Raw genomic sequence first — 12,597 nt, 5'->3', positions numbered from 1 at the left:
TACACCCGTCGACTACGCACACACGCGTCACTACCCAGGGTCGCCAGTGCGTGCGTGCATCATCAGTAGCGCCCATGCCGGTTGGCCTCGATCTCATCCTGCCGCCGGGAAAGGCGTCGATGCCGGCTCGTCCTTATCAAGATTCAGCAAGCCTCATCTCCTCCTTGTTCGCATCCGGCGACAGTGGCCAGCGGGAGCTCATCTTTACGTAGCAGGCCGGTTTTACATGGGCCGGGCCCAACTAGAATGCCTGTCCATCTGGGCCTTTTAATTTTTTTGTGTTCTTCCTCTTTTCTTTTTTGAGAGTGAGAGAGAGGATTCTTTTTCGATTCCATTGGCCTGTGCCAGTTCATGGAAGATTCGCCATGTTATCATCCCACGACGAGATTTCTTGGCGACCAGAGAGATCATCCGAAGCAGGGGAAGAAGATGCCCACGCCGTACAAATACAAGGGAATAAAATAAAAAAAATAAAATAGAGCAGGGCGGCAGGGCTTCGCAGGCGCCGAGGGGAAGACGACAGGGACCCACAAGGCGAATATCCCCCGGCCTGGCCCACCCGACAGCGACCCAACACCCAATCATCCCATCCGGCCGTCCCCTTCCGCCTCCACTGCCTCTTCTTCCTTCTTTCCTTCTCCCTCTCGCCGTCCTCCCTGACCCGACCCTCCTCCACTTCCACCGAGGCGGGGAGCCTCTATAAAGAGGCAGGAGCGACGAATCTGATCGTCTGGTAAGGAAGGGATCGTGTGGGAGGAAGGAGGGGAGAGTCGCGGCCACCCGCCGCGGGATGAAGTTCGGGAAGGATTTCCGGAACCACCTGGAGGAGACGCTGCCGGCGTGGAGGGACAAGTACCTCGCCTACAAGGCCCTCAAGAAGCTCATCAAGAACCTGGTGCCACCACATCCCGCGGCGGCCCCTCCTCTTCCTCCTCCTCCCCCCGCCCCCGCCCCCGCCGCTGCTGAGGGGCCGGGGGCGGGGGCTGTGGCCGCCGCGCAGGGGAACGTCGACCTGGGCAACTGGTTCGCCAGAATCCTCGATGCGGAGCTGCACAAGCTCAACGAGTTCTACATCGAGAGGGAGGAGTGGTACGTCATCCGCCTCCAGGTGCGTGCCCCCATCTTAGCTATCGCTCGTCGGGGCCTCCAATCCAACTGATGTCGGAGTTACTCCCGAACCCCTGTTGATCCATTGATTGATTACGCCATGTGCAGTAGGTTTATGTACTAATGGTTAAATCATCATGGGTACAAGTTTTAACATATGCTGCCTCTGGCGATTATAATTATGTGCACCTGCCTGTTCAGTTCGGAGTGACTGTCCCGTTCATGATTAATTGTGGGTAGAAAACTGGGATCATTAGTCCAATCCTTACTGTAATTTTGACACCTTCTTAATACATGTCTTTTGTTGATGACCCTGTTCTGAACCAAATGGTTACCTCCAATCCTTTGTGTGTGGAAGAGGCCTTCTCGTTCTGTTGTGCATTACTATATATATGTGATTATCAAAGTATTATGAAGCAAATTTGCTAAGCCAAATATATTTCTACAGTAATAGTATACTAGTACATCACATCCACGTAGTGGCCCTAATGTCTCAAGTTTGCATAGGGTCAATCAACTTAGCCACTTAGGCATGCTAGCTCAAGTCAATGCGGAACACTGACTCGTTATCTCAAAGCACATAACACTGACTGGAATGACCTGCTCACTTGCACTGACAATTTTACTTGTTTTTCCATGACATGAGCTATATTTCTAAAGCCTTGATTCTATCTAAGATTGCATTTGATGTCAAGGTGCACAGATAATATGGTATATGAGCAGCACTGTCGATCCAACAATAGTTATTTTGCATTATAGCCAACTGAAAATTGATTTTTTGTTTGCGAGGATATCACTGATGACCAGATTTGTCATGTAGATACCAAAATGGTCCATTAACTGACCTTCACCCAGCAAAAGAAACTTAAGCTTACTATGAGGAGATGTTTTAGTTATGTATACAGTGATTGCACCTAGCGTTGCAAAACAGTTGCTGATTTGTATGAGGAGCTATATTGATGCACAGAAAGAGTTTTTCATCCAAAGAAAGTAGGTGTAGCTTAGGTTGCTCTTCCATTTCCTCAAAATTTGTTTGCTTGTGTACACTTAATGTTGAAGTGCCTCAATAGTCTCTCTAGGAATGAGCGGTATTTGAAACTCTCAAACTCCACCTGAAAATATCTATGTCATTGTGGTCTGGGCACTTCATCCTTGGTCACCTATGGTGTGGTGCTGGATACATTAAGGGCTAAAATATTGACAAATTATTGTAGCTTTAGATCTTAGAATGTTTTGTTACCATAGAGGGAAGATTATCATAAATGCATCGGTAACCATTCTAGAAATGTTTTCATTTTGTTATAAAGAGAATGTTTTCATTGAATGTTGGGAGGAAAATGTCTTTCATGTCGTGACGATGTGTCCTTTTATTCCCCTTATTTATCAGACAATGTGATTAGACAGTAAATTTATCTAGATTTGTCCTTTTCTTCTCCCTTATTTATCAGTTAATTGCCTTTCTTTGGCACTTCTTGGATTGGAGACGTCATTCTAACCCTTTCTGTCCTTGTTTCTCGAAGGTGCTCAAGGAGAGGATTGAGCGTGTCAAAGCTAAGAAGAATGATGCTTTTACATCCAGGAGTGAATTTACTGAAGAAATGTTAGAGATACGCAAGGATTTTGTGATCATACATGGTGAAATGATTCTTCTGCAGACCTACAGCTCCCTGAATTTTGCTGGTAAGCACATCATACCAAGTTGGCCAATCTGCTGTATTCTAGTAGTAATCCTTGGCTTCTAATGTGTCCTACGTGCTGTACATGCAGGACTAGTGAAGATACTGAAGAAGTATGACAAGAGAACAGGCGGCGTGCTTAGCTTGCCTTTCACTCAGCGTGTCCGTCACCAGCCTTTTTTCACCACCGAACCTTTGACAAGGCTTGTTCGAGAATGCGAGGCTAATCTTGAACTTCTTTTCCCGGTTGAAGCAGAAGTTCTTGAGCCTAGTTCATCCTCAAATCTGGAACCACATGATGTGGCTAGGTGTGACCCAACATCATCCCGCGATGTGGAAACCGTCGATGTTTACCGAAGCACACTCGCAGCTATGAAGGCAATACAGGGCCTTCGGAAAGCCAGCTCTACTTACAACCCACTGTCTCTGTCTAGGTTCTTCCATGGCGAGGACGGCGAAGCCTGCTCTGGTGCCATCACTTCTGAGAGTTCACTGTCAGATTCCTCAACAGACTCCCAGATTCAGGATGCTGGAAAGGATGATAAAGAGGTGCAATCAAATTCGAGGGAGCAAAATGCTGCCCAAGGGGGACAGAATTGCAGAAGGCCGACTGATGAATAAATAGTTTTTTTTGTTTTCACACGTTGCTCAATAAGACAATAACCATTGATAAGTGTACATGCTAATAATCTTGATGTTTAACCCTCTTTTGAAGTGACACATACGCGAAGGATTTCCTAATGGTGCAGTTTCATTTTCTTTTTTTTTCTTAATAATAGAGAGTAATGGGATGTTGGATTTATCATGTTCCTATTGTGTTGACACTTGACAGCATGCCAATTGCCAGAAGTATCTAAGGTGGGCAGGAAGCACGTCGAAACCTACGAGACATTTTGGTTGACAGGCCACGTACAACGCCGGCGCTTGGGCCGGCGCTTAATAGCGGTTCATGCAAATTTTGCCACCGTGTATGTATGCCAGGCGCTTGGCACAAAACATTGCTGCTCACATAAGCAGCCGGCGTATGCCAGGCGCTTGGCACAAAACATTGCTGCTCACATAAGCAGCCGGCGCTAGAAAGGTTCTGTAGTTCAAGAAGGGTCACGGTTTCATGGATAGATAAGTAGATTAGCAGTTAAAATTAGTGTTTCCCATTGTAGATTAGAGCCCTTATATAATTGTTTGATTATTCTCTTTCCTTAAGAGCCCATAGGGTTGTACGAGCTAGGATTACGTCGTAATCAGCATGTTGGGTCTGTTATGCTTTTGTTGTGTTGACACTATACAGGTCACCATGTGAGTACTTCATAAGCGCAAGCGCCATGTGAGTTTTGAAGCTGTAAGCAGAAGGCATGTAAAAGCCATTAGCACAGACGTTTTAGTTGGTCAAGCGCCATGTGAGTTAATTTGAAGCTGTAAGCATGAGGCATGTAGAAGCCATTTAGCACAGACGTTTTAGTTGATCAGCACAAAGAATCGTCAATTATCTCGATTGGTTGTTTATTCGTGCACAGAATAACCCACATTAGGGCCTTGTTTCAGCAAAGCTTCAGGAGATCCATGAGTATTTCAGAGCCTGGTATTTGTAGCTTCAACATGGATCTCAGAGCAAGTATTTTGCCAACACATAAGTGTATTTATATGACTCATTTTGTTTATAGTTTGAATTAAACACAAATATTTAAACCACTTTAATTTAGTCTATAAAATGTAGATCCAACATGGATCTCTAAGCTAGGGCCAAACAAGCCCTAGGTAGGACAGTAAAACCAGAAAATACACCACCAGAAACGCAGAATATTATATTAGTATAGATTCCCCTTGACACTTAAGGTCCACCTTGAGCTCACAACATTTTACACAGTTAGTAGAGAGCAGGGTGAATGAGGCCGTGTGGCAGCAGTTGCTGACAATGAATAAACCCCCTTTCAATGGGGAAAAATCAGAACAAGTAATACACACATTTTTACAATGTTAACTATGGTAACTCTTCAACAAAAATCACGATTTCCCCCAATTGCAACACCTACTAATAGCCCATCTCATCAAGCTTGATCATTGTTTTCTTACATCGGTGATTGCAGGAACCTTGGCTGGGTAGCTAGACAAATCCACATCAAGCAATTCTGTCAGATCGTAAAGCCCTCCAGGAGGATCGACTTTGTCCTTGATAGGGGTTGTCATTGTCTCTTCCTGCTCTGCCTGGTTGGATGATACACTTGATGTCACTGGACTGTTTGAAGCCACCACGGTGATGCCAGCCAACTCTACACCCTGACCACTTGGGGCGGTGCTCCCTGAGGGATACTTCGTTTGTGCATTGTCTCCCTCGTTGTGATTGTAGAGCACATATTCATTGTATGTAGGAGCAAACTGCATGGTAATGAGGTTTGATCAGACAAAATAGATGCCACAATGTATTGGGACTATTAGTGTGAAAGATACTGGTTACCTGGTGAACGGTGTCATGGTAGAAATCGTTGAATTTCAAAGCATGAAGAAGACTTTCTCTGAAACCACCTGAAGGGCGGGCATTGGGACCTGCATATTCCTTGTAGGGGAAAGCAAATAAGTGCCCAATTGCTGCTATTAGCATCTCAACACACAATACAAAGTTCTGGAGATCAGCAGCCTTATCAGCATTCTTGATAAATCGAGATTTTGCAGCAAGGAAAACCAGGACACCCTGCAATAAAAAGGTTCAATTTATGGCTTGGATATCACATAAAAATTTATTGCAAACAGAAAAAAAAGTTCTAGATTTAGCTTAGTAAATAGGTGGGCCAATGTTACATACTGGGAAGTGTGAAGAGGGAAAATACTTGAAAAGTATTTACCTGCCAATATGTGAGGAACACCACCGATTTGATCATGATGAATTTTGGGACAGGATTATATGGCCGAAGTAGATCTCTGCACGCCGCATAGAACAATGCAAGTGCATATAAAGCCATTGAGTATGAAATTGTATATATGATAGTTATGTAGAGATAGGATTGGTTGACACTGAAGTTTCCATCTTTGTATTTTCCTTTCGCGTAAAGTATGAAGGTGATAACAACCAAAATAGGCTTGAGAATCACAAACTGCAAGCAACCTTGTTTACATCTTCGTATAAAACGCCTGTCCAAGACCAAAGTTTTTCTTTTTGGTCAGACAGCACTTCGTAATAATCACAAAATATATTTGACAAAAACTAATCACTTACTATTGAGCAATGGCACAGAATTTTAAAAAGCTGTAGTAGTTGCTTAGTAATGCACCAAGGACACTTACGCACCCATCTAGAGGAATAGCTGGATAGCAGCAAGTCATCAGAATCCATGACGGTTTTAGGCTTCGGCCACTCAAACTTACCACCACAGCACCAGGACCTCCCACCCATGCCAAGCAGAGTGAGAGAAAATTGTAGATGACCCAAGCATCATAGCTGAAATAACATGGATGTGGCTTTTCAGAAAATGGTGATTTAGCAATTACTAATTGTAGTACTTCTGTAACTGCACCGAAAAAACTAACAGCACACAGGCAAAGTCACACAAACATAAAGATAAATAACACCTAAGGTTTACACTATACTATTTAGGTAGACATGTTCAAGAGCTTAACAGGCACCAAAAAGAGAGAAAGAAAAGAGTAATATGAATCCCGTCCACATTATGACATGTGAAGACAGACTTAGCATCACATATTAGATTAGAAAAATAGTTGAACTTACTACCAGATTATGAGCTGTGAAGATCCTTTTTGCAATTTTACACAAAGGAGGTCATCTGTTAAATTTTGTCCACCTTGTTTCCAATTTATCAAAGGAAACACTCAAGAGTAGACAGAACAATGAGCACTCTCCTTGTTTATGAATTGATGAAGCGCTCATAGGATCAGACCAATATTCATAAAATTGGACATATGTGCACTAGTTGACAAATGATTTGTTTATGGATTGATGAAACGTTCATGGGATCAGACCAATATTCATAAATTTGGACAAATGTGCACTAGTTGACAAAGGATACTGGATACTCCATTTACTAGAGATCATCAAAGATTATCAGCATAGTTGCTGACATATTTGTAGTATATAAAATCATGAGCAGTTCATACATACTGATATGTTGAAAATGCATATGAATTGGATTATGGAAAGTTTCTGCCAGTTCTTACTTCGTATTTTTGCTGTTGACTACAAATAGATGGAATCATGGCATAGAACATTACATGTCTCGACAGTGAGGAAAATTAGAAGCCATTATGCCACATTGAATTTAAGTTTTCATATGGAGTGACAAGAGAGGTTCGGCTTACAAGTAGAACTTACATCTCTCGAATAGAATTGAAATATATCGCGTTGTCAGGGAGGATAAGGGAAAGGAAGGACATCACAGAATATACCTGCAAAATAGCATATGTCTTTGGTGTTAATGTAATGAAATATGCAAACATATAAAGAGTGCTTGTAGACAGAAGTGAAGGGACACAAGGGTGACAAAAATGCAAATGAATAATGGACCAAGTGTTAGTATTTCCAAACTAGAACTTTTGGCATTAGGGTTGTAGTATTCCTACCAAACAATTACTCTTATATAGCTGCAGCAGATTCAGTTGTGGACCAAAACACTATCTAAAGAAATTAATACAATAATACAAATCCTATGATACAAACAATGAAATGGTCAAATCCAGAAAGAATTTGTCATGGGAGCACCTACATTCCTACCAGACTCTAAGTGCATATACTTAATGAACCCACATCAAGTTACGGAAATCCACATTGATCAGATGGGCTCTACTCAGAACCTCCATGAATTCAATTACATGCATCAAAGTAAGCCACAGTTATATTGCATAAAGCTCCATGCATGGTGAGCATTCGCATTTTAATCAGAATCACATGCACCAGCAAATTTAGCAGTGGGTACTTCAATTCCATCACAGCCTAACTTCCACGGGAAACTCAACAGAAAAAGACACCCAACATATTACCGACCGAAACCTAAGAGCGTCCACAGAAAGACGCAATCGCGCAAGCAAGCAACAAGCTCCCGCAAACTCACCAAACCGGACCTTATCTAGCTAACAACCGCGACGCGCCCTCGAGTTCACCCAAAACGGAAAATCTCCCGCGAAGGCGGCGCCAGATCTGCCGCCGCGAGGGTTAGGTATGAGTGGCGAGCGGAGAGCATTACCGGGACCATGAATATCATGCGGACGATGAACCGCTGGTAGATTGGCTCGGCGTAGTGGAGAAGGTGGCGGTAGATGTGCGCGAGCGCGACCACGCACGCCGCCGTAGCGCACACCAGCGCCGCGGCCGTGTACGCCGCCGATGCCCACTCCATCGGGCCCGCCCACCACCAGCCGCCCTCCTCCCGGGTCCGACCGCGGCGGCGGCGCGCGCGCGCGCAGTAGCAGCAGCTAGGCGAGGCCGATCGGAGGAGGGAGGCGAAGGGGAGGGGAGCCCAGGCAGGCAGGCGCGCTCGGCGTGGCCGCGCCGCGTGCTGTGTCTCCCTGGTTTGGCTTGGTGCGGGTGGTTGGGTTGGGGAAGAGGAAAGGCAGAGGGCGGAGAGGGGTTAACAGTAGTCAGCGTTAATAGCATCGATTTTCGCGTCCGGTTTTTTGCTTCAGTTTTTTTCTTTTTACCATTTGATTTGATTTGACTTGTCTGGAGATTTGAAAAGTGGGCCAGTGTTCGAGAAGGCTAGAGCTGACGAAGCCTCAGAATTTTTTCTGCTCTCCTGTTGAAAGCGTGGAATCGAATCAACCGTGCGCGGCAGTGGGCTTGGACGCAAGGATTTCGCGTTGATTTCGTGCGAGAAGCAATCTAGCTGTAATTCCTGCGAATTTCTGCAGAATTTGCTGTCTCTGTACTATATTTATTATACTGTATATGTGGTGGTATATGGGCATGTAGGGATGCCCGTATGGTATAGCAACTCGAATTCACGTGAGCCTTGTTTAGATACGAAAAGATTTTAGATTTTGTTATTGTAGCATTTTCGTTTATTTGTGGTAAATATTGTCTAATGATAAAGATCAAAAGATTCGTCTCGCGATTTACAGATAAATTGGGCAATTAGTTTTTATTTTTATCTATATTTAATGATTCTTACATTTGTCGAAAAATTCAATGTGACAGAGAAAAATAAAAAAATTTAAATTTTTAGGTGAACTAAACAAGTCCGTAATCGGATGTGCACCTGTCCCCTGCTGCAGCGGATGATGGATGCTTCAGCCGACAGGCAGGTCATGTCACCATCTGATCATTGTTATTATTGCAGCTTGGAATACAATACTACGGTGGTTAGGCCTTGTTATTTTCACCCCAAAACTCAATTTTTTTAAAAAAATTTCTAGCACATTGGATCTTTAGACATATACATAAAGTATTAAATATAGATAAAAATTAAACTAATTATACAGTTTGGTTAAAAATTACGAGATAAATCTTTTAAATCTAGATAGTCCATAATTAGACAATAATTACCACAAACAAATGAAAGTGTTACGTTGTCACAAAATTTTTCTCTTCTTAAACAAGGCTATAGCATTACTGCATCAACAATATACTAATGTTGGCAAAGTACTCATTTTTGTTAGTTAGTTCCTCAAAAAAAATTATATTCTATCCATCGAATATTTGAGCACATACATAAAGTATATTAAATATAAACTAAAAAATAACTAGTTGCACATATTGCGACTACTTTACGAGACGGATCTTTTGAGTCTCATTAGCTCATAATTTGATAATAAAGTGCTATAGTAATACATATGTTAATGATAGATTAATTAGACTTAATAAATTTATCTCACAATTTATTGATAGATTCTATAATTTGTATTTTCGTTAGTATACGAACACCCCATACGACACCCCTACGTATGTAGTATCTGATGTAGCACCCAGAACTTTATACCCTGGAACTGGCCCGACCAAGTACCCTCTTCATCCTAGAAAAATAAATTATTAGTTTCCAGGTTACTAAATTTAACAAAGTCTATAAAAATACTAATATTTATGATATGCTTCCTCCGTTCCAAATTATAAGTCATTTCAAAAAATTGAAGAGACACATCAAGAGTCATCCTAAAAGTTTTTTTGTTACTTTTTTCCTACAACCTAGTCTTATGTTTTTAATCAGAGACCCTAAACTGTTTCACGACCTGGTCTCATGTTTTTAATCAGAGACCCTAAAACTGTTTCAGTATGCTTTTAAACCCTTTCACTGGATTGTTCTTTTGAGTTTTTCTCATCTTGAACCCTATCTTTTTTCCTTTTTCATTTCCACCTCCTTCTACTTATACAGATGGAGAAGTGTCGACGAAAGCTAGTCGGCAGTCTACCTTGGGGTATACCCACGGTAGTAGTTTATCGGTAGACGGTGCGCAAACTACGAACTCGATGGTGACACAAGACACGGACAAGCTTTTTATCCAGGTTCGGCCGCCGAGTTGGCGTAATACCTACGTCCTGCGTCTGGTTGTATTGGATTGTGTTGAGAGATAATCTGTCCTAGGGGGTCCCTTGCCCCTCCTTATATAGTCTGGAGGGCAGGGTTACAGATCTAGAAACTAATCCTAGTCGGTTACAATTGCCATGGATAATTCGATATCAATCCCTATTCTAACCGACTAGAATCCTGCTTGATCTCCACGTCTTGTTTCCTTGCGCGAAACTCGGGCTGTCGGATCAAGCCTTGAACTCGTCTCGTAGTGGGCCAAGCTTCCTGGCTGAAGTCTAGCCGTAAGGGTATAGGGGTTTATACCCCCACAGCTAGTCCCCGAGCGCCATGTATTGTGATGCAACACGCCGTCTTGAGCTTCTTCGACCAGCGAGGCCTGTCGTCTTCAATAAGCGGGGAAATCGCCCAAACAGTTGCAACGGTTCCTTGATCAACGTTGTCATCGAAGAAGCAGGTTGTTCGAAGAATGCATGGTGCTCTAAAAAAAAATTTCTTTCCTGGTGAAGTGTGCCCACTTTGCCTTTTTGAAAGGTAGTAGCATCCAAAAAAGCAAGCAAATTCACCGCTAGGTGAAGTGTGCCCACTTAGTCCCCGAGCCTGGTAGTAGGTGGTGTAGGCACGTGGTGCCAGGGTCAAAAGAAAATTCCCCAAAGTAGTTTCGAGAACTGAGATGCATCGCTAGATGCATCGTACCGATGTAGTCCCCGAGCTTGCTGGAAGGCGAAGTATGAGCCTTGTAGCAAGGTCTAAAAAATTGAATTTACCAGTCCCCAGGCACTTAGTGTGCTTCTTGGAATTATATGTTGCTATATTGTACGACCAGTCCCCGAGCATCGAGTGCTCAGTGGTCGGTGCATGCTTTAAAGTTTTGAACTGATAGACTAAGCGACCAGTCCCCGAGCGTCGAGTGCTCGGTGGTCGGTGTAGTCCTTGAAGTTCTGAGTTGACAGACTGGGCAACCAGTCCCCGAGCGTCGAGTGCTCGGTGGTCGGTGCAGTCCTTGAAGTTCCGAGCTGATAGACTGGGCGACCAGTCCCCGAGCGTCGAGTGCTCGGTGGTCGGTGCAGTCCCCGGATTGCTGACTCACTGGCGTATGTGTCTTCTTACTTTTGAAAAGATCTTTCCAATTAAAGTTGACGTGACGGGGTCTCCTGACGATATGTCAGTCGGATGCATGAAAAGCTGCACCTGGCAACTGTACAACCGCTCTTTGCATGGTTTGAGAAAAGGAAACCATCAATTGGTACGAAAACTCCGCCGCATTAATTGTCTATAATCATTGTAAACCGAAACGCCGCGTCCGCCGCATGGCCTGCCCACTTCCCGAGAATACAGGAAGTGGGAGAGGTGGGGTCGCGGGTTTATAAGGGTCTAATAGGACCGCCTGTACCGCTTCTCCTGCCATTGCCTTCAAACCTTACGCTCTCATCTTCTCCAATCTCCTGCATCTTCCTAACTCCAGCCCACATTCGCACCTCTAATGGCGAAGAGCGACTCCAGGAAGAGGGCCGAACTGATGGCCAAGGAGTGGAAGAAGTCTCGCAGCACCACAAAATCTCTTGGTGACCTCGTCGATATGGGGCTTCTGCACGGCGCAGAGCTCGGCGGCTGGAGGGCACCGGAGGGGGAGAGCTACCCCGACCCTCGCGCCGGTGAGATCGTCGTTTTTGAGGATTTCGTTAAGAGAGGCTTTGGTGTTCCTGTCCATCCTTTTCTTCAAGGTCTTCTTTTGTACTATGAGATCGGGATTTGCAATCTGCACCCGAACTCAATTCTCCTTATTTCCACCTTCATCCACCTGTGCGAGGCCTATGTTGGCATAGAGCCGCACTTCGATCTTTTCCGATACCTTTTCTGCTTGAGGAAGAAGGGAGCAGTTGGAGGCTCCAAGGTTGCAGGTGGAGTATACCTCAACCTTCGCGATGGGATGAAGAATCGCTATCTGCACTGCCCATGGAACACTTCCTTGACCGAATGGTACAGGAAGTGGTTCTATGTCAGGGAGGAACCGGGCAGCTCCACGTTCTGCGACGTGGGATACATTCCCGAGAAGAGGACGAGCTGGACCGACCGCCCAGAGTTCGACGGTCAAGTGGCGGATCTGATGAAGCTGATCGACTGGTCGCGCCTGGATGGGCTTGGCGTGGTCGGCAACTTCATTTGCCGCCGGGTGATGCCCTGCCAGAAGAGGGTGCACTCGGCGTACGAGTATGCCGGAAGCGCAGACCCGACCAGGATGCGGTCGGAGATCTTGGAGAAAGCGGAGGTACAACAGCTGTTGAACGAGCTGTTTAACTTCGCGGATGGGGGCTTCACCCGTGGCAGTGATCGGGTGCAAGCCTTCAAGTTAG

The 12,597-nt window shown here is 44.5% G+C and overlaps 2 protein-coding genes across 2 annotated transcripts; one reads left to right on the top strand and one right to left on the bottom strand.

The window, feature by feature from the left end:
* Positions 607-3,585, top strand: LOC8079696 (SPX domain-containing protein 4). Its single transcript, XM_002466119.2, has 3 exons — positions 607-1,108; positions 2,628-2,787; positions 2,875-3,585. The coding sequence occupies exons 1-3, from the start codon at positions 791-793 to the stop codon at positions 3,402-3,404; spliced, it is 1,008 nt and encodes a 335-aa protein (XP_002466164.1). The 5' UTR covers positions 607-790; the 3' UTR covers positions 3,405-3,585.
* On the bottom strand, positions 4,561-8,338 carry LOC8080212 (transmembrane protein 184A). Its single transcript, XM_002463553.2, has 6 exons — positions 7,970-8,338; positions 7,102-7,175; positions 6,064-6,213; positions 5,621-5,906; positions 5,236-5,469; positions 4,561-5,156 (listed from the first exon to the last, which is right to left on the bottom strand). Exons 1-6 carry the CDS (start codon positions 8,120-8,122, stop codon positions 4,839-4,841), a joined length of 1,215 nt encoding a protein of 404 aa, XP_002463598.1. The 5' UTR covers positions 8,123-8,338; the 3' UTR covers positions 4,561-4,838.

The sequence above is a fragment of the Sorghum bicolor genome, chromosome 1 (assembly GCF_000003195.3).
Source record: "Sorghum bicolor cultivar BTx623 chromosome 1, Sorghum_bicolor_NCBIv3, whole genome shotgun sequence".
In the NCBI taxonomy this organism is placed as follows: domain Eukaryota; kingdom Viridiplantae; phylum Streptophyta; class Magnoliopsida; order Poales; family Poaceae; genus Sorghum; species Sorghum bicolor.
Note: the sequence above shows the minus strand (reverse complement) of the source record. Positions and strands in the feature narration are given on the sequence as shown.

Coding starts and splice junctions, on each gene's coding strand:
- LOC8079696 (XM_002466119.2), top strand. CDS start 791: ATGAAGTTCGGGAAGGATTTCCGGAACCACCTGGAGGAGACGCTGCCG. Junction 1,109..2,627: donor GGTACGTCATCCGCCTCCAG/GTGCGTGCCCCC, acceptor TGTTTCTCGAAG/GTGCTCAAGGAGAGGATTGA. Junction 2,788..2,874: donor CAGCTCCCTGAATTTTGCTG/GTAAGCACATCA, acceptor CTGTACATGCAG/GACTAGTGAAGATACTGAAG.
- LOC8080212 (XM_002463553.2), bottom strand. CDS start 8,122: ATGGAGTGGGCATCGGCGGCGTACACGGCCGCGGCGCTGGTGTGCGCT. Junction 6,214..7,101: donor TTCAATTCTATTCGAGAGAT/GTAAGTTCTACT, acceptor ATGTTATTTCAG/CTATGATGCTTGGGTCATCT. Junction 5,157..5,235: donor ACCATGACACCGTTCACCAG/GTAACCAGTATC, acceptor ATTACCATGCAG/TTTGCTCCTACATACAATGA.